The 25,239-nt window shown below is 37.0% G+C and overlaps 1 protein-coding gene across 1 annotated transcript; it reads right to left on the reverse strand.

The window, feature by feature from the left end:
* Window positions 1-569: 569 nt before the first annotated feature.
* LOC103890796 (flavin-containing monooxygenase 5-like) lies at window positions 570-22,465 on the reverse strand. Its single transcript, XM_024243900.2, is given in 8 exon segments — window positions 570-945; window positions 3,018-3,090; window positions 3,236-3,588; window positions 6,540-6,739; window positions 8,238-8,380; window positions 9,974-10,136; window positions 11,040-11,228; window positions 22,331-22,465. Coding segments are annotated over 8 exon segments (1,632 nt in total).
* Window positions 22,466-25,239: the final 2,774 nt, after the last annotated feature.

Consider the following 25,239-nt stretch of genomic DNA (forward strand, 5'->3'; position numbering starts at 1 on the left):
TCATTGAAAAAGCAAAACTTTATGTGTAAATTTATTTTTATTTATTTTATTATTATTATTATTATTATTATTATTGATAACAGGGTCTCACTGTGTCGCCCAGGCTGGAGTGCACTGGTGCTACCTCAGCTCACTGCAACCTCTGCCTCCAAGGTTCAAGCCATTCTCCTGCCTCAGCCTCCCAAGTAGCTGGAATTACAGGTGTCCAGCACCACACCCAGATAATTTTTTGTATTTTTAGTAGAGACAGGGTTTCACCATGGGTAAATTTCTACAAGAAGAATTCAGCTTAATGAAAACAATTTAAATATACTGTGTTGCAGTATCATTTTTAAGGCTTAAACAGGACTTTTTTAAAATAAGATTTTCTTGTGCATTCATAAAATTATGAATATATATAATTATACCCATTTTAAAAATAATAAATCTACTTGTAAAGTCTAAACATTTCCTTATAGCAGTTATAGTAGTACTAAATAATATTGGACATATGCTATTGACTTTAAAAGATATAATGATCAGGATGAGTAGAAACTATTCCATGCTTTTCCCCCACAGTGTTCCTTCATTTATTTCCATTTACCATAATGAGTATATCGAAAGTATGCCAAGCCAGCAGCCAGAAATGCCAGACCCACTGGGGCCATCTTTATCCAAGAGAGCTGTGAGGATGGGTGGCTGTCCTCACTAGTAATGCGAGTCCTCAGGGGCTTGATGATCCTCTCTCTCTGGGTCAGGATAGCTCTCCGGGCCCCATCCCATTTCCCAGGCCCATGGAGGCGGTACTGGTATGGGGTGCAGGGGCCAAAGAAAACCTCCATGGCCAGCTTTGGATCTGAGAGAAAGAGGAAGAGCAGGTTGGGTTTCACCCCTGCTAGCGTGGCAATCTCATCCATGTACTCAATGTGATCCACTTGGATTGTGTGGCGGGGTGTCTTTACATATCTGAAACAAAAGGGAAGAATGTAGAAGACTCACAGTCCACAGACAGAGATTTATATCATCCAAGAATCACACAAAGTTTAAACTCCTTCTACTCACTTTAGAGGTGAAGAAACTGAGAACTAGAAAGCTGAATTGACAAACCCAGCATCACTCAATCATTGAATGGCAGGGCAGACTCACAATCCAAGTTTCCATGCTCACTGTCCCTTCATGGTGACTGAACTGAGGATGTTTGAAGTGATCCCTATCCTTTAAGATGTCCATTTTTTAAAATGAAGAGTTGTCATCCAGTAAAATACTTCTGTGTATACTATGTAGGCAGAATGGAAAATTTTTAACTTTTACCCCCCATGTGTCTTTGTAGTCAACCAGGGGATAGATGATCAGCAGTCATTGATAATCTGGCTCCAGGAGCTTGATGACTACAATGGGGATAAGAATGTGGTGAACATAGTCTCCTTCGCAGACTCTGCAGCAGACTCTGCAGCACTGCTGAGAATGGCAGCTTCTTGGGTAGCTCTCCCTTGCCCCAGATTCTTCAACTCTGAGCATTCATTGCATGATGCAATGGGGCTGCATAACCTTAGAGGCCCCATTTGCGTTGTAGATATTGTAGATTTGATGTTTATTATGACAAATTGACTTCCAGCATTTGGAAGTAAAGTGTCTTGAGGAAGGGCTGCCCTTTTTCTAATGTGCAAAAACTTATTTTATGAGATAGCAGCAGCCCTGTGCACACCTGCTGTACAACATAAGGCAAGGGTAGCATGTCTTTCTGTTGCGGGAACGTACAAAGTGTCATCTTAGAGATGTGTGGGAGCTGGTACCTCTACTGCATGTATTGAACTTTTGTTCATGTTGTAGGACCTTTCCCATAACATGGAGTTTGTAGCCCTCACACTTTTTCAGGTACTGTTACATAAGAAGAAGCAACAGTGTTGCCATTTAAATTGCTCTCCATTTACATTGTACATAATCCTACTGGAAATGCTTAGCAATATGACTAATAGAGTAGGCACAAAATACATTTTTAATGAATTCACTTCTTCTTCCAAATATTGATGAGTACAACACTTGAAGGCCTTTTCAACACATGGTTTTCTCTGTGTTGCAAAATTTGTAAAACTGTAAAGTGTCTGTGTGTGGGGGCAGTTAATGGGAATGAATTTCATATCTTTGTATGGACACACACACACATAAAGTCTTTAGAATGCTGAAATAATGTGGCAAGGTTATTTATTAAGATATGAATTTGTATCTTTTCTGTCTATATTCCTTTCTTCTGCTATCTGCAAAAGTGGCCAAGCCTTTTGTGTTCCCTTGTCTCAGAGACATTTTTTGTTACATGACCAAAGAAGTACCTTATTCGCAAGACACCTCCCCTTCTAGTTTGTTATTTCTTAAATTCTGGGCTCATGGAAGAGAGTAATATAAATATATTTTAAGTTAACAAGAGAGGAGAGGGAGAGATTTCACTCAGCAGAAAATTGAAAAGTGGTTTGAAAAAGTCTAGGAATCCAGGGCAAGATGTCAGAGAGAATAGCTGTGTGGGTTCCTAGGGAGGCTGAACTCTGAGCCCATCTTAGCTGGAGCCCCCATCCTCAGTAAGGATTCCTGCACTCTACTTGTGATAGGGAAGCCAAAAGCCTCCAGACATGAAGGGTATACTTTAAACTTAGGCAATAAGGATGTCAGTAAGGAACAGGATGTGGTGAAAATCAGAAACTGTTCTCACATTTTGGGAAATCACATAAGCTTCTTGAGTTCCTGGGAAGAAATATTCATAATGAGATCCTGGGAGAAATATTCGTAATGACTGAAATTGATATAGAGGGCTTAAATTCAAATTTAATATGACTTAAAGAGAATAAATATATGACTATTTGTTGCAAAACTGAGTTAGGGAACTAAGATTCATACTTGTTTTGGTGTTGCATAACAATATGGTGTAGGAAATGGAGAAAAATGCCTGCATAATTCAATGCGATGAAGCCTGTATTTAGAATTTAAGATATAAAATTTTGTGATCCCTATGAAGGTCTCCAACTAGTTGCTACTAATTATTTATTTACCATTTTTCCATAGCCCTTTTCCTCTGGGCAATATCTGCCATCATGTTCTTCACTGAGGGTAATTTGATCAGCCCTAGGAGAGAAAATTCAGAGTTTGTCAGGATTCCTAGGAATAAGAGGGGTGCATTTTCCTGAAAAGAGAGAACTAGTGTTGAAAAGAAACAGAGGATTAACTTTAGGTGAAATATTAGGCCTTTACCCAGCATTTATTCACATACCTTTGAACACTCGTGTAGCCCAATGAGATTGGAGCTCTGCAATAGGTAAGATGATGCCCAGTGGTTGGATAAGACCGATGACAGCCAAGGTTGGCTTCTCCAGGTCAGGAGGGAACATAAGCTTATACAGAGATACTTCATTATTAGTAACCTTGATCAGATCATCAAGGAAAGGAAAAGAAAAACTGTATCCTGTAGCAAAGATGACAACATCAATATTCTCCTCTACAGTGCCGTCTTCAAAAATGGCATCTGTTTCTGTGAACTCCTTCACATTGGGCTTCACTTGGACTTTTCCAGAAATTATGTGATTTGGCAGGTCATCACTGACAGTTGGATGTTGACTTAAAGCCCTGTATGTAAAAATAAAAGTCCTGAGTAAGCAAATACACAAAAAGAAAATAATGCATATGAGAAGGGATTGAAGCCAACAACTTCTATTTTTCCTCTGACTCTGTACCTATCCTACTTTTTGCCTCTAATGGCAGAAGTGGGTAATTTTACACCTAAGTGCTTTAGTGGCTACCTCAGCTCTACATTTTTTCTAGTCTTATATTTTGTCTTGAAAACTTGTGTGTATTTTGATTCTGTGCCATAATGCTTATTTGTTTTAGTGCTAAAATATTTTAAACTACTTAGAATTGAGGGAAAAATGATATATGACTATGGATCCCAGTTTGAAAAGATGTCATAGATTATTATTAGCCTTCTCTCCACCTTATTTTCTACCAAATTCTTATCATTTGTAGGCAAAATCAGTACTCAAGTTTGATATATAATAAATACATCTGTACAGAATTAGCTATAAAGTTACCTGATATAAGTACCCATTCAAATATTTGCTAAATGGCAAATTGTTGTCTTAAAGAACTCTACCTCCAAGCATTGAAACAACGTTCCAAAGAGGGACAATGAGAAAGAGGAAAGGCAAGGATTTATGTTGAAAACATTTGCCTTCTCAGAAACACCATGCAGTGGACTTTCACTTACTCTTATTAGAGAAAACGGTGTCACATTACTGCCTTGTTCAGACAGTCTTCTGTTTTAAGAAAGGAGGAGCTACTCAGTAACAACCAGTGGGAGGATCTCTTATAGGTAGGTAAGACCTAGACTGAAAATGAGGTAGAGGGAAAGAAGTGAACAGAGATATAAATCTAGGCAAGCCAATCATATATAGAAACGTGTGGAGCTAAGTTTGATTAAAGAAAGTTTAAGGGAAGGAGTAGAGAGTAAAAATGCAAGGCCACTGTTTTCGACTTAATCTGAGGGTAATGTGAGAGTTACTAGACATATATAAATAAAATTAGACCCTTATAGTTACCAGGTTGAAAATAAATTCTTGATTGATTAAAGACATAAGTATCAAAATTTTTAAAAAGTGAGAATCTTGCCAGTAAATCTTGGAGACTATTTTTACAATCTTGGGGCTGGGTAGACCTTCTTCATCTAGTTTAAAAACTCAGAAGTTATGACAGAAGAGATGGAAATATATGAGTGTTGAAAGTTAAGATTTCTCTGTATTTAAAAAGTACAAGCTAAATCAATGGGAAAATGATATGATCAGAAAAAAATGTAACAGATGATTCTAAAAAGTATGGATTTCTGTAATATTCAAAGTATTCTTACAAAAACAAAAACTCAAAATTAAAAGGAATCTCTGACTCTTGGTTTTTTATTCCACCAGGTAGATTAATTTTCTAAATTGTAGTTCTAGTCAAGTCACTCATTGTTCTCTTTTCTTTCATCTTCACTCCTTGAGTTTGTTGAGGCAGTGTAACACATTTATTAGAATTTTCCTTATGCTATACCCCCTTTGTTTAAAGTCTTTTTTTATCACTTACATTACACAATCCCAGATGGAATATCTCTATCTATCTATCTATCTGTCTACCTACCTATCTGTCTATCTATCTATCATCTATCTATATCATCTATCTTTTATATTTTTTAGCGGTGGCTGGGGAGTTTCTGCAAGGGAGGGTTTCAAATTGTTCTGAGATGAAACTGGCTAGGATTCTGAAGAAAGAAGCACTAAATGCCAGAGTGATCAGTGCAAAGCATTTACTAAGGGAACTTATGTACAGAGGAGGCCACTGCGTATCCTGGTAATGGACAGTAAGACAAGGAATGTTCTGCTTAGGTATATCCACAATGAGAGGGTCAGGTTATGATATTTATCTGAGAGCTTAAGGAATCTGGCTTAGGTCCAGGGCTAGTATCCTTTGGTGTTTGGGGCAATAACCTAAATACCTTTATCAGTGCCTGAAAATGTTCAAGGCCCAGGCGTGGGTTTAGGCCTGCAACGGAAAACATGCCGCTGACTGATATTTCTTGTTCAGGAAAGAGAAAAAAGTAGGGGAAACGGAGGAATCCTACATGACGGTACATTTATGTGAACGGGTATATTTGTGTGTGTGTGTGTCCCTAATCCATCCTGGAATTCAGTGGTCTCTTTCCAATCTGAAAAAAATTATTCTATTATTTATTTAAGGACCAAGTCTTCTCCACCTATTCCAATTTCTCTTAATCTATCCAGTAACCATTTTTCCTTCAATTTATCTACTCTTGTCTTTAGTTGCCAAATGATATTCTTAAGCTCTGAATAATATTTCTTCTGGCACTTGAATCCCTCTTAAGATCTCTTCCTATTCCAACGCAAGTTGACTTCTTTTTCCTCTTCCATTTCCCTAGCTAGGCATGTGCTCTGATTTTCTGAATCATTTCTCTGGATACCGATTCATTTACATGGGATGGTAAATTTTTGATAGCTCATTGGGGTTGATGTCTGGTTATCAGAATGCTCCTCGTGGTGGCTGTTCTACAGGTGGTAAAAGGTGAAGAGGACTACTTCTTTCGGTCCAAGATATAGAAACCAGTAATGCATTCTCTTGCTGATGTACACAGAGAAGGCCTTTCTGTCCCCTCATTTTTAGTCCTTTCCTGGCCTCAGGAAAGACTCAGCATACTCCTTCATATTTTTCTTAAAATGTACAGTGCTAGGGCCAGGCATTCTTCACGAAAGGCTGACTTTGACATTTACCAAAGTCCACACCAAGTTCTTTCCAAAATCTGCCACTCTCCCATTCTCACCTTGGAGGTTCCTGAAGCTGTTCTCCAGACACTTGTCTGACCCATTTAGGTGCAATAATATATATTATATACGTCATAAGTGATTTATATTAGCGAGTGTATGAAATTAATTGACCAAAATAAATGTTAATTGCCAGAAGCTGAACTGTCTTTAAGGTAACTTCCGTTTTACACATAAACATAATTGCATAAAGTAAGACCCCTTGGTGATCACCTGTGCTGAGGCTGCAGGCCATAGTGTGTATGATTAAATCTTGAGTTCATTATTTTCTCTAGCTGGTTATTTATTTGTGTTGTAGTTAATATTTTCTGGAGAAAGCTACTGAACTGAGTGAAAAATGAACTATCCATGGGATACCCATTATCCCAAACACGGTGTAAAATCCATGATCCACGTCTAGTACTAAGGAATACCTGAGGGAGGCAGAGAGAGAGCAAACCAGTGAAGGAGAGAGAGAACATTTTACACGATATTATTTTTATTCATATGCTACCCATTATGAAGATTTAACAGTGTTGGCTACTAAGGATTAGGTGGTAAAATACTACACAGTGGTCGCCATGCTGTGCTTGACCAGAGCTGTCCACTGATTTCCAGATAAAGGCTGCATCTATGACAACAAATTTCTGAATGAAAAATAGAAAATTGTATTCACTAGTTTACAAGTTTCTGATTTACTATTTAAAAATGCTTTCCTGGACATTGACATAGCTATGCTTCATATATAAATAAGGATTTAAATTTAGAAGCGAATTATCATCATATTAACTACTACAGACTTCCACTATATTGTATGCATCAAAACAAAGATATAAACATTAAAAACTTTAATACATCAGATTGTTCAGGATTAGTGTCCTGCTTAACTGAACATAACCAGAATCGCTCTTCAAATCTTTCTGTAATATATTTGTAAACTTGTCTGCATGCTGATACAATTAGGAAATATATTAAGTTGTTTGATTATAGGTACTTTTGCAGTCTTGAGGACGTTGAATCTCAGTTCCTATTGGTCAAATCTGTAAAGTACAAGATAGATTAGATGGGTGCTAGTGACCAAACATTTACCTTTTTAAATGCTTATTAATTTTTTAAAAATAAACTAAACTTTAGTAATTCACTTAGTAATTTCTTCTAAAAACTAATGATATATGATGACAAATAAAGACAAATAAGTAACGATAATCAGGATATCTGAACATCCTCATAGGTAGGGTGCTTTATTAATTAAGGCTTTATTAAATGTGGCCAGAGATCCTGAATGTGAAAGTATCTCATTTTTTTAATAAACTCTGAGTATTATTAATTTTTTAAGAGAAGAAAGAATATTGAATAATCAAGCATGAATGGAAGTCTTAGATAACTTGGTTTTGCATAAAATAAACTATGTCTGAAGCAAAATTTAGTATTTTATCTTCCCTCATCATTGTAGATAGAGTATAATACTTTAGCTCAAGAGAATTATATATTTATCATTATCATTAATTCTCCTCTGTTTTCTGTTCTTTAATTCTATCACCAAAATCTGCTGATCCCAGATAGATTTGCAATTTCTCATCTTTACCACTATTTGAAGTCTACTTCAGGACTAAGGCACTGTTGTGGTAGTAAAAAAAGTCAGATTAATTATCTAACATTTTCTTTAATCTATGCTAATATTTTACTGAATTGGCTTAATTAATTGTAATTTGTTTACATGTATTTCTCCACTGTGAATATGAAGGATTTATTTTGCATTTATCCTCTGCTCCACATGAATTTAAACACCTTGAGGCCAGGGTCCATAGATTTCACTTTCTTTTCTGGTCCTTCACAGACTAAACCTACATTCTAGATGGCACCTATAAATGCAGAGACTTCCATTAGTGAAAGTTGTGTTTCCATTAGTGAAGTTGTTCAAAACAAACAAACCTGTTTTGCTACACGACTGAGCTCTACCACAATATCCACTCCAGAATTTCCAATGCCGATCACTATGATTCTTTTCCCTGAAAAGTCCTTGGGACTTTTGTATTCCCAACTATGGAAATAACAGCCTTCAAACTTCTCAATGCCTGTGGTGGAAGAACATTTCTTATTATTAGGAGTATTTTTCACATTGCTAACTCAACACATATAAAGTTATATTCTGGTTCATCTGGAAGAGCAAGACTTTGAGTCTGGGTTAGCTATATGGAACATCACCCTATGTCCTAAAAATGTAATTTTATATTTCACAGAGCTCAGGAAAGCAGGGAGTAAACTCAGACTTAGTACCCATAGATGCTAAATATAGACTAGTGACCATATAAAGTATTTAGTAAATAGTATATCTATCTGTCTTGGACCTATTCCAAATTGAAAGTTTCACAACAATTTCACTATGATATAATTTATTCCCATGATTACATTGTCCTCTGCAGTCTCAGGCAAAATGATGAAGCTGGAAACTGGTTGTTGTTTTGTTTCATTATTCAGTGAGGAAGTATAGGGCCTTTTTTCATCAACTTGACATCTCCTCTGACTTCCAAGTGCCTAATGCCCTCATGTTGTCCCTGGCTCTGCTGAGAGCTTCAGAACAGCCCTAATCTGTGTCTGGCATTCTCAGACATTGTCTCACTCTAGGCATGTTTGCATCTCTGTCCCCTTAAACCTATTAAAATATATATGTCCCACAAGTGTCTCTGTAGGGTGTGTCTCTCAGCCAGGAAGCAAGTCAAAAAGAAGCTGATACATATATTACAGTTATTAATATAATCTATATATTTTGTTATAATTATATAATAATTTCCAGAATATTTTGCATTTTAACATTTAGAAAATCAGGTATTTTTATTTTACAAATGTTTGTGTTGGTGTGCAGACACAGAAAGGTCAGGTATTTGTCATACATGACTCAGCTAGTCAGTTGGACAATCAAAATTCAAGTTTAAGTCCTTTGATTTTCATCTAGAACTCTTCTATTTTCAGTTTGCCTCAACCTCCAAAGAATTTCTTATGATGGCTTGTTAGGCATCATGGAAAGGCACTGAGATATCGAATATTTCTTGATTGACTTCTGATAGCAATTGATGTAAAGGGAGGGGAAAAGGATCAGAAGTAAAGGGAGAGGCTTTAGTTAGAGGGGATAGGGCAGATTTTTTTGTTTGTTTTGTTTTGTTTCAAGTAATAATCTCATTTGAGATGGGCGCCATTTTACCAAACAGAATTCAAAGGAAGCAGTAAGCTGCTAGTGTGTTTTTATCAACCAATGCAAATCAGTGATAAATGAATGTTATTTAAAATTTTGTCTCATACTCTAAAATGTCTAAGTTTGTGGATTTGCCAGCTTTTTGCTTGATTTGCTTGCCATTTGTCCCTTATTTTTAGTATCTGAAAGGAAGTGAGATCAGATGAATGGACACAAAACTAAAACCAGTTGAAAGTGGGCCAGGGGTAATTGTTATCATTAATTAGAATCTATTTAAAACTATAGAAAGTAAAAAACAGATGTTATGTGTTTGCCTACTTTTGTTGTTTAGTGTTGTCCTGTTAACAGAAATATTGGGCATTTAGTTGTTTGTTATTCAATGTGACCAGAGACTAGTAATAAAGTTCATGCTCAATCATTTTGCTCTGTGGGTTATCTGGAAAGTACTTTTCTACCAAACAGATTCTTAGTGACATACCTGGGAAGGAATGAAGTGGTAAGTAAGGATCTGTGTGGTGTCCACTGCAGACTAAGACCCCATCAAAGACCAAAGTCTCTTGTTTCTCTTCAGTCTCCACAACAACATCCCATTGTCCATTGATAGAAAAATCTGGGTGCTTCCTCACACTTTGCACTTCAGTCTGAGAACAAGGGCAAAACATAGATGATACACTATCGCAGTCCTCAGGTTTAATCCCTCCTCCCCAAAACGCCATGAGTCTGAGTAATATAACTTATCTGAGACTCTTCTATCTTCATCAGAGGCATTTGCTCTCTCTTTAGTTCCCACTCCCATAGCGACTGCCTTTGCCGTGTGTGCATTTTCAAGATATTGTGGGTATTTTATTTAAAAATCCAATTTTCCATAGAAATAGAAATAGTTAATTCTTAATGGTGAAAAAACAGAGGAGTGACTGAAGCTGCAAGAAAAATATCCTTCCAGGATGACTTCCACATGAAAGAGACTAATATTCCTTATATTTTTCATATTTTAGAACAAACTTGTCCAGTTTGCCTGCACTTGGCTTTTGAGTTTCAGACAGGAATTAATATCCCACCATGACCATAGAGATAGATTTTTAAGTGTGAGCTGGGGGTCATGGTGGTAGATTATGGGAACTACATGGATCTGAAAAAATGTCTTTCTTGTGTTGTTTATATGACCTTCATTCTTATTCTACTTACACACAACATAATATGGCTCAATTACTACTGCCACTATTGTAAGTCCTTCAACAGTTGAATTTAAGGCTGACAGAAAGGACTCTTACAATGCCACACCAAAGTCTTATTAGAATAGGTTCTGTTGGGCAAAATTCTTCAACCTTATATTCAAGTGAAATATTCAAAACATTACTTCTTTATAAGTGGTGATTTTCTAGGGTGGAAGCTCACTGATGATTTCTTCCTCTGATCATATCAGAAGATGCCAAATAAAGCTCACGTGTGTACAACTGAGTGTGTCTGCACACATACATGCACGTGTGTGTGCATATGAACACACACACACACATTTACTATGCAATGATTCATTTAGATTTTACCTTAAAATGAATGTAATTCAGGAGGCCAAAGTGTGTGGCATACATTCTGAAGTATTCCTTGAGTTTGGAGTTGTGCATGTAGTTGGGAAAATGATCAGAGACAGGGAAGTCACTGAAGCACATCATCTCCTTAGAAGTATTGATGGTCACAGATTTGTAGATACTAGGCATTTTCTCTGAAGTATTTTTCTACAGGAGAAAGCTTCTCTTAATAAAATAAACTTTACAATAACAAGGGAATCTAAATAAAATATTTTAGAGAAGAAAAGTAATCGGGAATAATAAATAACATTGCCTTTTACTTTTCCATGAATATTTTATCTCTTCTGTCCATATCTACTAGAGAAAGAAGGTACTCTGAATCAACAATAGGCTTACGTTTGATTGCTCAATAGAAATGATAGAAGTCAGAAAAACTGGAATGTTTTCTTTAAAATGCTGAAATAAACTTCAATACCCAGTGAAAATATCCATCAAAAATGAAAGTGAAATAAACCTGCATTCAGACAAACAAAAGCTGAGAGAATTTGTTGCCAGCAATCCCACACTATGAGAAACATGCAAGGAAGTTCCTCAGGCTAAATGGGAATGAACAAAGATGGAACTATGCAAATACAGGAAGAAATGAAAACACTAGGAATCATAAATCTGTGGATAAACATAAAAATATTGACTAAAACATTAGTAATAGTAATATCCTGTGGGGTTTATAAAATATTCAAGTAAAATACATAATAACACAAGGGTCAGAAAATGAGGCTAAACTGTTACAAGATCTTTGCCTTCTTCAGGTAGAAAGTAATAAGTCAAGGATATGCATTAAAATTAAAAAGGATAATTCAAAAATGGATATCTAAATAATTAATGTACAAAAAAAAGAGTAAAACCAAAAGAAAGAAGGAAATGAAGAGTAAAGAAACAAAGATATAAAACAAATCAAAAGCATACCAGATAGTAAATTAAAACCCAATATATTCATGCTTTATTATATGTAAGCACTCCAAATAAAACAAAAAATAAAATACCAGACAAAAGCCTCTTTATTTTATTTACATGAGACAAAAGGCAACTGGAGTGGCTACATTAGACAAATTAGATATCGTGGAAATATTAGAGATAAAGAGAAAGAAATAATAACAATATAAAGGTCAATTCTACAGGAAGATATTAAAATCTTAAATTCAAATGCACCTAGTAACATAATTTCAAAATATGCAAGGTAAAAATTAACCGAATCAAAAGGAGAAAGTAATATACAAAGTTTTTCTAGGAGGAACTCATAAACTCATATTCAAAGCTGGAGAATTAAACTCATCTCACTAACTAATAGAACAATAGAACAAAATTTGGTAAAGGCATAGAATATTGAAGAACATAATTAAATAACTTAATTGATATATATGGACAAATAAACCCTACAACTTTACACATTCTTTTGAGGTACATATGACATATTTTCCAATATAGGCCTGTGTTGGGCCACTTAAAAAGTCTAAATAAATTTTAAAGGATTAAAGTCAGTGTATGAGGCCAGGTGCAGTGGCTCATGCCTGTAATCCCAGCACTTTGGGAGGCCAAGGCAGGTGGATCACTTGAGATCATGAGTTGGAGACCAGCCTGGCCAACATGGTGAAACCCCATCTCTACTAAAAATACAAAAAGTAGCTGGGTATGGTGGTGCATGCCTATAGTCCCAGCTACTTGGGAGGCTGAGGCAGGAAAGTTGCTTGAACCCAGGAGGCGGAGGTTACAGTGAGCTGAGATTGTGCCACTGCACTCCAGCCTAGGTGACAGAGTGAGACTCTGTCTCACAAAAGTAAAAAATAAAAGTAAAATAAAATAAAGTCAGAGTATGTTCTTCAATAACAGTGGAATTAAATTAGAAATTAATGAGAGAAAAGTAACCAGAAACTCTCCAATTGTTTAGAAATTAACACATCTAAATAACCTTAGGGTCAGAGACTATATTACAAGGACATTAGAAAATGTTTTGAAGTGAAAAATAATGAAAAGATAATGCATCAAACTTGTGGATGAAACAAAACTGTGATTAGAGAAAAATGTATAGCTTAAATGCATATGTTAGACAAGAAGAAAAAGTTGTAAATGAAATAGCTAAGCTCCAAATCAAGAAGCTAGATAGGAGCTCCCAGAGAGCTGAACCCATGGAGGCTGACAGGAAGGTGAATCAGTAAATAGAAATTTTGACGTTTTTTGTCGATGAAAATTGGTGCCCTACACAGGTGTCTCAGAGAAGACTCAGAACTCCTGAAGGAGTTGCCTAAACCCAGAGCTAAGGTACCAGCAGGGACCCATTGAAAGATCCCCCGAATTCACGCTTCCCCTCTGGTGGAGCTGCAAGAATTAATCAGTGGAATTTAAGATAGTCAACTAGACACAGCCAGGAAATGCATCTCCCTCCAAGAGACTAGGACATTGGAGGACTGGCACCCTCAGAGTAGATCTTCAGAAGGAAGGAATGAGAATGGACGGAGGGAGGATGCGGATGCTGGCCTGAAGAGGGAGGAAGCTGGGAAGCCTGCATGGGGCAGCTGAGCACCAGGACTCATTCCTAACCCCCAGCAACTCCTGGGAAAGGGGTGAGTTGAACAGGTGACCTGCTCTTACTGTAGACTTCTGTAATCCTAGCAGCAAGAGACCCCACACCCGCCATGGACACTTGAGCTGACAGGAAAAGCTGCTTACAGAGGTGGTGGGGCAGGACTGAAGCAAATGCAGAGCCCAGAGGGTTAGGCATAGTGGAGCATGGCTGGAGCACCCATCTCCCAAGGCTCACCGTGTTCCTCTAGGAGACTTTAGCTTTAGGGTGACTTTGGACCTGGACAGAGCAGGGTGGTCTTGCCTGTGGGATGAGGACAGTCTGATCTGAGTACCCCTGTCTGCTGGCCTCACCTGGGTCCCAGCCTGGCTGCACCCGCTGGCAGTGCAACCATAAATGCCCAGCTAGGGTGCTTCCCAGGTCTTTCATCATAGCTCCTTTTTGGGCTGCCTGCATCCAACTATAGGAGAACTCTAGCAGAGAGCCACCCTTCCCCCACCAACACACAAGTGTACCCCACTACCCCATCCCTGCTGACACCCCACCCCATGATGCCAGGCCACACCCCCATCCCCCTCCTTGTTGACACCCCACCAGGTCACCCCTGCAGGATGGATATGCTCATGGGCACTGGCAATCCTGTTTTTATGAGTGCCACACCTCTACTGCTGCCACTGCTGCTGGCAGTAAATAGTGCTAGCACAGATGACGGCAAACCTTCCCTTGCCAGCACCCTCCCCAGCTGATGAGTTGCTGCAGCTGCTAGCACATGCAAGTGAGCATGGATCCCACTGACCCCACCTTGAAGAGGTACTTTGACCCACACTCCCCCATTGGAGTGTTGTGGCCAGTGGACCAGGAGCACCTTGGCCCCTCCAGTGCAGCAGGATCCTAACATCAGAGGGCCAGAGAACAAAGCTGGGGCTGGTACCAGTCCCCCAGTTAGAGGACACAGTCTGGAATACCGAACTGAGCTTTGGGCCCCTAAAGTGTTTTAGAAATGAAGCCAGTTGACTGAACCCACCTTATCCCACAATCAAACTCCCAAAGGCATCAACGAAGATTAAAGCAAAAAACCTTACCCAAAGGACAGCAGCTTCAAAGATTGAAGCAATATCAACCCACACAGATGAGAAAAGACCAGCACAAGAATTCTGGCAACTCAAAAAGTAGTGTGCCTTCTTTCCTCCAAATGACCACATTAGTTTCCCAGCAATGGTTCTTAACCAAGCTAAAATAGGTAAAAGTGACAGGCCTAGAATTCAAAATGTGGAAGGAACAAAAATCATTGAGATTCAGAAGAAAGTCAAAACCCAATCTAAGAAATCTAAGAAATACAATAAAATGATACAGGAGCTGAAAGACAAAATGGTCATTTTAAGAAAGAACAAAACTGTTTGGATAGAGCTGAAAACTCACTTCAAGAATTTCATAATAAAATTGCAAGTATTAACAGCACAACAGACCAAGCTAAGGAAAGAATCTCAGAGCTTGAAGATCAATTAACACAGTCAGAAAAAAATAAAGAAAAAAGAATAAAAATGAAAGAACAAAGCCTTCTAGAAATATGGGATTATGTAAACAGACCAAATCTATGACTCATTGGAATCCCTGAAAGAGAGGGAGAGAAAATAAGCAACTTAGAAAACATTTGAGGACATCGTTCATGAAAATTTCTCCAACCTTGCTAGAGGCTAACATTCAAATTTAGGAAATGTAGAGATTCCCTGTAAGGTACTATACAAGACCACCATCCCAAAGACACATAGTCATTAGATTCTCAAAGGATGAAATGAGAGAAAAAATGTTAAAGGCAGCTAAAGAGAAGGGATAGGTCACCTACAAAGGAAACCTTATCAAGCTAACAGTGTACATTTCAGCAGAAACCCTACAATCCAGGAGAGATTGGAGGCCTGTATACAGCATTCTCTTTTTTTTTTTTTTTTTTTTTTTTGAGACAGAGTCTTGCTCTGTTGCCCAGGCTGGAGTGCAATTTCCATCTCCCAAGTTCAAGTGATTCTCCTGCCTCAGCCTCCTGAATAGCTGGGATTACAGGTGTGTGCTATCATGCCCAGCTAATTTTTAGATTTTTAGTAGAGATGGGGTTTTACCATGTTGGCTAGGCTGGTCTCAAACTCCTGACCTCAGGTGATCCACCTGCCTCAGCTTGCCAAAGTACTGGGATCACAGGCGTGAGCCACCATGCCTGGCCTTATATTCAGCATTCTTAAAGAAAAGAAAAGAAATTCCAACCAAAAATTTCATATCTAGACAAATTAAGCTTCATAAGTGAATGAGAAATAAGATCTTTTTCAGAGAAGTAAATGTCAGGGGATTTTGTTACCACTCCACTTTAGGGAGTGTTAAACATGGAAAGGAGAGACTGTTAATGGTTACCACAAAACACACTTAAGTACATAGACCATTGATACTATAAAGCAACCACACAATCAAGTCTGCATAATAATCATCTAACAATTCAATGACAACAGGATCAAAGCTGTACATATCAATGTTAACCTTGAATGTAAGTGGACTAAATGCTCCAATTAAAAGGCACAGAGTGGCATGTGTATTGGATAAAGAAGCAAGACCCAACTGTATGCTATCTTCATGGGATCCATCTCATAAGCAATGACACCCATAGGCTCAAAGTAAAGGGATGGAGAAAAATCTACTATAGTTTGTATATTTGTTCCCACACAAATCTCATGTTGAATTGTAATCCTGGGTATTGGAAGTGGCGCCCAGTTGGAGGTGACTGGACCATGACGGTAGATTTCTTACGAATGGTTTAGCACCATCTCCTTGGTGCTGTCCTTGCAATAGTGAGTAAGTTCTAAGGAGTTCTGGCTGTTTAAAAGTGTGTGGAACTTCCTTCTCCCTCTTGCTTCTGCTCCCACCATGTGGGAGGCTTGCTCCTGCTTCACCCTCTTGCCATGAGTAAAGGAAATAATCTGTATACCAAATCCCTGTGACATGCAATTTACCTATATAACAAACATGCACATGTACTGCTGAACCTAAAATAATTTTTTTAAAACACAACCTAGATAATAAAATAAACATAAAAATGAAGAAAAAGAAAATAATAAAAATATAAGCTGAAATCATTGAAATGTAAATTAAATGAACAGTACATGGCATGCTATTGTTTGTTATTTTAGAGAATTAAGAAAGTTAATAAATCCCTAGCAAGATTAAATACCCCCAAAAAGAGAAAACATAAATTGTCAATATTAGGAATAAAAATAAAATAACACTATAGAATCTAAGCATAATAAAAAATATTTTAAGAGGTTATTACGAATAATACCCCTCAAACTGTTGACTTAGAAAAAAGGACAAATTCCTTGAAAAACAATACTTACCAATCTGACATGAAAAGGAAAAGAAAATTTGAAATCCTTGTATCTGTTGAATTTGTCATTAAAAAGCTTCTTACAAAGAAAACTGGCTCAGATAGCTTCACTATTGAATTCTTCCAAACATTTAAAGAAAATAAAATAATGCCAATCATACAGAAATTATTTAAGAAAATAGAAAAAGCAGAAACATTTCTCAACTCATTTCATAATCTTGAGTTAGAATGACCTTGATATCAAACCTGACATAGGCATTATAAGAGGGGAAAATTATACTACAAGGTCTCATAAACATTGACGAAAATTATATTTTAGCAAGTTAGAAATATCACGAAAAAATTATGAATGTAATCTAGCAATGACTAAAAATATTTTCAAATGACCAAGTAGGTTTTTCTGAAGACAAAAATTTATTTTATCATGTGAATATTAATCTATAAAATGTGTTGCACTAACATAACAATGCTAATTATTGAGATGTTGATTTCAGGTGATGCAGAAAAATCATTTTATAAATGTTAACATATTTGTTAACATTTTTAAACATATTTGTTAAAAATTTGTTAACATATTTGTTTAACAAATATGTTAACATATTTGTTAACATATTTGTGACTTTAAAAAACTCTCCATAAACTATTTATAGATGGAAATTTTCTTAATCTACAAAAATCTTAGCTAACATCATGCTTACTGGTAAAATATTGAGCAGTTTTTCTTTTAGGTGAGGTTGGGAAGAGTAAAAAATATCTTCTATTAGCACTTTTATGTAACATTATTCCTAAGGACCCAGCTAATGCAATAAGGAGCAAAAAGAAACAAAAGTCATAAATATTGGGAAGTGAGAAGTAAATCTGTTATTAAGTGTAGAAGTCATGATTATGTACGTAGCAAATCCAAAATAATCTACTTTCAAAGCATCACAAAATTTAGCAATGTTGCTGGTTACAAGGCTCACATAAAAATTAATGGTTTGATATATTAGCAACAAATTGAAAAGTGAAACTTTCGTAACAGCTATTATTTACAATAGCATAAAAAACATCAAATACTTAAGAATCATCTAACAAAAGATATGCCAGGCTTCTACATGATTGCTGAGAGAAGTGAAAAAGTCATAAATAAATAGAGAGATATACTATTACATAAATGAGATGACTCAGCATTATTACAAATTTAATCCTTTCCATCTACATCCATAAAGCCAATGCAATCCCAAATAATATTCCAGCAGATATTTTTGTGAAATTGACAGCTATTTCTAAAACTTAAATTAAAATGTAGAGATCCTTGAAAATTAAAGAAAATACTTATGAAGAAAAACAAAAATACCAAACTTTACTATACATACATATAGTATATATATATACTATATGTATAGATACAGCAATGATGCATGGATAGAAACATGGACCAGTGAAACAGACTAAGAAACAAACTCACACATGAACAGCCACCAAATTTCCAAAAATGAATGAATACATAAAAGGCACTATTGTAACTCAATGGGGGAAATAATGGTCTTTTCAATAAATGGTGCTATATCCACTGGATATCTGTATGTGGGAAAAATGAACGGGATCCTTATATCTCACCCATTTTGAAGTAATTCAAAATGGATCATAAATCTAAACATTAAAGGTACAGCAATAACGGTTCTGAAGGAAATACAAGGAACCATCTTCAGAACTTTGGCATAAATAAAAGTTTCTCATCTATAACACAAATAATTACAAACCATTAAAAAACTGGATAAAGTGGGCTTCATTAAAATCTTGAGCCCCTGTCAAAAGTTATACTACCTTTATGACAGTAAAAAACACATAACACATACTAGGAGATATTCACAACAAATGTATGCAACAAAAGACTCATATACAAAATATAAAAAACAATTCTTACCAAAGAAAAAAGATAGACAAATTAGATTGACAATGGACAGAAGACTTGAACAAATTTTTAACAAATGAGACTATCTATGCCAATAAGCATATTACAAGATGTTCAGCATCTGTACGCATGAGGGAAATACAAAGCAAAACTACAATCAATACCACTCCATATCCACCAGAATGGTCAAAATAAAAAGACTAACAATATTAAGCATTTGGAAGGATGTGGAACTCTCATACGTTATTGGTGGAAATGTAAATTGATACATTAATTTTAGAACACTGCTTGGCAATATCTACTGATGCTTAAAATTTGAGCCAGTATTTTACTCCTAGGAATGTTCCCAAAAGAAATAAATTTGTATCCACCAAAAGGCATGTGCAAGAATTTTCACAATTGCCAAATAGTAAAAACAACCCAAATTTCTACCAAAAAAGAAAGAGTAAATACATTGTGGTATATTCAAACAATGGAATACTATGCAACAATTAAAATTTTTAGATGAATTAAAGCTATTCTCATATAATGAATTCATTTGACATACACAAATGATGGGTGAAAGAAACCAGACACAAAATTTTATCAACAGGAGACTAAGTGAATAAATTGCAGTATTTTCATATACTGGAATACTACACATTAATGGTAAATAGAAAAATAAACTACTGCTACATGCACGATTTGAATAAATCTCAACTACATAAATTAAAAGTCAAAAAATACAAAAAATAGTATAAATGCATTATTTCAAAGACAATCAGGAGTAATTAATGGTGATAGGCATCAAAATAGTGGTTATTCTGGGAATGGCTAAGTATTGACTAGGGAGAAACACGGGACTATTTTAAGATTCTGGATATAATGGGTGCAGCACACCAGCACGGCACATGTATACATATGTAACTAACTTGCACATTGTGCACATGTACCCTAAAACTTAAAGTATAATAATAATAAAAGAAAAGGAAAGAAAGAAAAAAAAAAAAGAGTGGGTGAGCCACTTTGGGGTCTAGTTCAGGCTGCCTCACAGCGGCTGGCTATATTTCATTTAGACATCCATCTATCACACTTTTAATGGTGTTCAATAATATGCTTAAGCAGCATAGGTGCAGAACAAACTCATGGATGCTGAGAAATTTCTAGGGTAATGTATAATCATATCCAATACTTTAAATAAATACACAATTTACCTTATTAAAAAAAAAAACCTTGAATTTTACTCTGTACAAAATGAATAGGGATTCAATAAACAAAATAGGGATTCAATAAACATTTGTGAAGAAGAAAAAAAAAGATTCTGGATATAGTCTATATCTTACTTAAGCAGTAGTTGCGTAGATACATAAATATGTACCAATCATCAAGCTGTACACATAAGATTAGCTTACTTTATGTATTTTAATGCATGCATTATACCTCAGCACAATTTTTAAAATAAGAAAGATAGAAGGTTTTACATTGAACAATAAAGTAAAATCAGATTCTATGCAGGCAAACCTAAAATAAAATGAAGTAAAATTGAAAATTAAGTGATGGAAAAAATATGCTTATCAAGTTATAACAAAAAGATATCTACTTTAGTAATATTTTAATTTTACTTTTAATTTAATTTTAAATTCATGCATACATGTGATTAATAGCACACAATATAATTAAAGGTAAAAGGAACACAAAGATATTTCATATGGATAAAAGGAACTATCCACTAAGAAGATATAGTAGACACAAACCTTTTTTAAATACATGATATAAATTCAAAAAGAAATAGAAAAAAGTCAACATATAAGAAATTATAAAATATTTTTTAAAACTCCATTCATCTAGAAACCTGATACAGTTTGCTGTGATCTCCCATTGAAATATTATTGAGTAGCTTTCAAACTGGATAAATTTCTTTAGCATTTCTTTGTTCTATTCTCAACAGAGCAATCAGGGTTGTCTTTTGTAATTAAAACACAAGGAGTAGAACATTGCTCCTTTATTTAAAACCATCTCATGGTTTTAATCTATATGAAAGTCAAAGTCCTTATCATGGCCTCTAAATGCCGGTATGATCTGGGCTCCCATTCCCCTTCTGACCACCTCCTAGACTTCTTCCTCTGGGCCACTATGGTCTAGACCCACTGGCTCCCTGACTTTTCCCTAACATGCAAGGCTTGCTCCCACCTCACAGCTCTGCACTTGAAGATTCCTCTGAATCCCTTTCCCCAGATCTCTTCTCAGCTTTCTTTCTTACATTTCAATTCTTTGTCAAAGATCATTTTGAGGCTTTTCATGACCACTTATTTAATTTAGATTCATCAAACTCTCATTTCCTGGTTTATTTTTCTCTATTATACTTACCAGCATTAACCATGCTACTTTTTAATTTAATTATCCCTTCCCATTAGAATGTAAACCTTCTAAGGGCAAGGATTTTTGTGTTCATATTTACTAATATATTTCCTGGCACCTAGAAAAGTTTCTGACACATAGTAGGGCCCAAAAAAATATTTGTTGAATGAATGCACTCTTAAAGAAGAAACAAAATGGGTATTATAGGACATTTAGAACTGAAGGTCAATTAAAGCCACACACAGGAAAATCCAAAGGTTGTGGAGGAATATTTGAATGACTCTAACAGCAGGTTGGAGGGTCTATCTGAATGCTGCTTGGGCACTAATTTGCTCCAGTGGCAGGTGAGGAAAGTCCCTGTGGGGCAGCAATGCTAATAACTTTGCCTCAAGCCCACTCTCCACATTCTGGATGGAGAGTGTTCTGGCTCTTGAAACATGGCCTGGGTGGGCACAAGAGCCAGGAGCAAGAGAAGGAAATCTGCTCATTCATGCACACCCATGAGAAAGCCAGCCATGACTGGTGAGCAGAGTGGCTCTCTGGGATTATCAGAACTGGAAAATACTGACCAGAAGTGCTGGACTTCAAGGGTACTTCCAAAGATGGCAGAATGAAGCACCAAAAGAAGATGAGACCACCCAGGAACTTAAGCCTATTCAATGTTTGGCACCAAGTTTGAATTCCCCATGGCAATAAATCTCCTGCTGCCAAGAACTGAGAGACATAAAAAGTCATTGCCCTCTGATTGACAAGATAAGATACCATGCAGTGGCCAGTCAGTCAGCAGGTGTGACCACAGAAGATAATATGAGATTACATGGGAGAAGCCCAGCAATAGATCATCCTACCTTACCCTATACCCATGCTAAGTCAGGGGAAAAAATAGTGTGACATCTCTAACTTTGAGCACAATATAATCTGATCAGTTGAAAGAATCCTCAACCACTATATCTTTCTAATATTTTTGATGACCACATGGAATCTCAGCTGCCCTGAAGAGAATCCGATAAATTTCATGGCTTAATCTGAAATTGACATTGTGATGTGCTGTATGTTTCCTCTGAGGAAACCAGCATCAAATTGTTCTAGCTATTTTTTTTAAAGTTACATGCCTAAAACCAAATGAAATCTAAACTTACTTGAAATTTCCAGAGACCTCCAATATCATCATTTCTTTCAAAGCAGGTGGGCTCCAGATCTTCATCTAAGCAGCACTTGATGGCACCCAGTCCGCTAATTCCAGCTCCAATCACAGCAATCCGCTTTTTGGCCATCATGTCTCAGCAGGTTAGTAGAAATTTAGAGCTCTGTCACTGTCATCCATCCCAGTTAAACAAAAATTACTTGTCACAAGGACCTTCAGTCTGTTGGCCTAAATTTTCACTATTCTTATTAACAATGAGAACACCAGATGTTGATTACCAATCAGGGACTATGATAGGTACAGGGACACAAAAGTATACAGAAATAAATATTCCTTCCTCCCACCAAATTTCTCGGTATAGTCAGAGAGAGAAATGCAAACATATAATTTGCAGGCCATGTGATAAACGTAATAGTACCATCATACCCTGTGTGCTATGAGCAGGCAGCACAAGGAAGGAATTTCTGGCCTGCTGCAGAAGTGACACAGTACAAAAACCTAAGCATGAATGACTAGGAATCAGCTAGGTAAGAGGCCAGGAAGAGATTCGTGTGTGTGTGTGTATGCTTGCACATGTGCATGTGTGTGGATCGTGTGACATTCCAGGCAGCAGAGACAACATGAGTGAAGGCAGAAGTGATAAATGCAGAGGAATATGGAGAAACATAAGAAGTTCAGTGAGATAAGGACATCCATTAGATGTACCAAGGTTGTGTCCATTTGTGATCCTTGCTAGAGAAGTTTCAGTGTGCTGGATGTGGTGGCTCATGCCTGTAATTTCAATACTTTTGGAGGCCCAGGTGAGAGGATCACTTGAGGCCAGGAGTTCAAGACCAGCCTGAGCAACATAGAGAGACCCCATCTCTCAAAAACATTTTTAAATTTAGCTGGGCATGGTGGTACACATCTGTAGTCCTAGCTGCTTAGGAGATTGAACTGGTGGGATAGCTTGAGCCTAGGAGTTTGAAGCTACATTGAGCCATGATCGTACCACTGCACTCCAGCCTGGGCAACAGAATGAGACCCTGTCTCTAAAAAGAAGGAGAGAGAGAGAAAGAGAGAGAGAGAAGTTTCAGTGGAGTAGGAGGGTAGAAGCCATCTTACAATAATTTGAGAAGAAAATAAGACCAGATAAAGTAGACACACTGACCGGTAATTACACTGTAGAAAACCTATGAAAGCAAAGTAAATCCAACATATTGATTTTTTTCTCTCTTATTTTCTCTTATTTTTTTCTCTCTTATTATGATCTGATAAAAGCTGACTGAAATAACAGAAATTTCTTAAAAACTATATATTCAAAATTATTATAAAAATACCAAAACTTTGTATCTCTAAGCCATAGATTGTATATTCATTCATTTACTCCTTATTTATTTCTTCAACAAACACTTATTGACTCCTAACAGTGGACCAAGTACTGTGCTTGTTGCTGAGGCCACAGAGAAGAATATGACACGGTTCTAGACCTCAAGGCCTCAATCTAAAGGGAGAAGCGAGTGGTGCAGATAAAGTTAAAGACACTACATTGTAACTGCTGAGTTTAAGATACATGCTGTAGAGAAAAGAAACAGAGATCAGACTATTACTGTGTCTGTGTAGAAAAGGAAGACATAAGAGACTCCATTTTGATCTATACCCCGAACAATTGTTTTGCCCTGAGATGCTGTTAATCTGTAACTTTGCCCCAACCTTGAGCTCACAGAAACACGTGTTTATGGAATCAAGGTTTAAGAGATCTAGGGCTGTGCAGGATGTGCCTTGTTAACAATATGTTTACAGGCAGTATGCTTGGTAAAAGTCATCACCTTTCTCCATTCTCGATAAACCAGGGGCACAATGCACTGCGGAAAGCCTCAGGGACCTCTGCCATGGAAAGCTGGCTACTGTACAAGGTTTCTCCCTGCTGAGATAGCCTGAGATATGGCCTCATGGGCTGAGAAAGACCTGACCATCCCCCAGATTGACACCTATGAAGGGTCTGTGCTGAGGAGGATTAGTAAAAGAGGAAGGCCTCTTGCAGTTGAGATAAGAGGAAGGCCTCTGTCTCCTGCCTGCCCTGGGAATGGAATATCTTGGTATGAAACCCGACTGTACATTTGTTCAATTCTGAGATAGGAGAAAAACCACCCTGTGGAGGGAGGCGAGACATGCTGGCAGCAATGCTGCTCTGTTACTCTTTACTCCACTGAGATGTTTGGGTGGAGAGAAGCATAAATCTGGCCTATGTGCACATCCAGGCATAGTACCTTCCCTTGAACTTATTGTGACACAGATTCCTTTGCTCACATGTTTTCTTGCTGACCTTCTGCCCAATGTCACCCTGTTCTCCTGCCGCATTCCTCTTGCTGAGATAGTGAAAATAATAATCAGTAAATACTGAGGGAACTCAGAGACCGGTGCCAGTGCGGGTCCTCCGTATGCTGAGCGCCAGTCCCCTGGGCCCACTTTTCTTTCTCTATACTTTGTCTCTGTGTCTTATTTATTTTCTCAGTCTCTTGTCCCACATGATGAGAAATACCCACAGGTGTGGAGGGGCTGGCCCCCTTCACCTGCCACCCAACATGGGTGCCTTTCTCCAAGGTGAAGGTACGCTAAGAACGTGAGCATTGAGGACAGTCTATGAAAGACTCCTGAGTATGTCCACTGTCAGCACAAGTAAATAGAATAGATCACTTAGCCCCACTCCAACTTTTGATTTTTGCTACTGCACATTTGCCAACAGGCATTATTGTTCCAATGGATTTTGTGGAGTGGTCATTCCTTCTTCATAGTACTATTAAGGCTTTTACATTGTACTTAGATCAAATGGCTACATTAACTGGTCAGACAAGATTATGAATAATAAAATTGTGTGGAAGTGACCCAGATAAAATCATTGTTCCTTTAAACAAGGAACAGGTT

Source organism: Pongo abelii, chromosome 1 (assembly GCF_028885655.2).
Source record: "Pongo abelii isolate AG06213 chromosome 1, NHGRI_mPonAbe1-v2.0_pri, whole genome shotgun sequence".
NCBI classification, from domain to species: Eukaryota; Metazoa; Chordata; class Mammalia; order Primates; family Hominidae; genus Pongo; species Pongo abelii.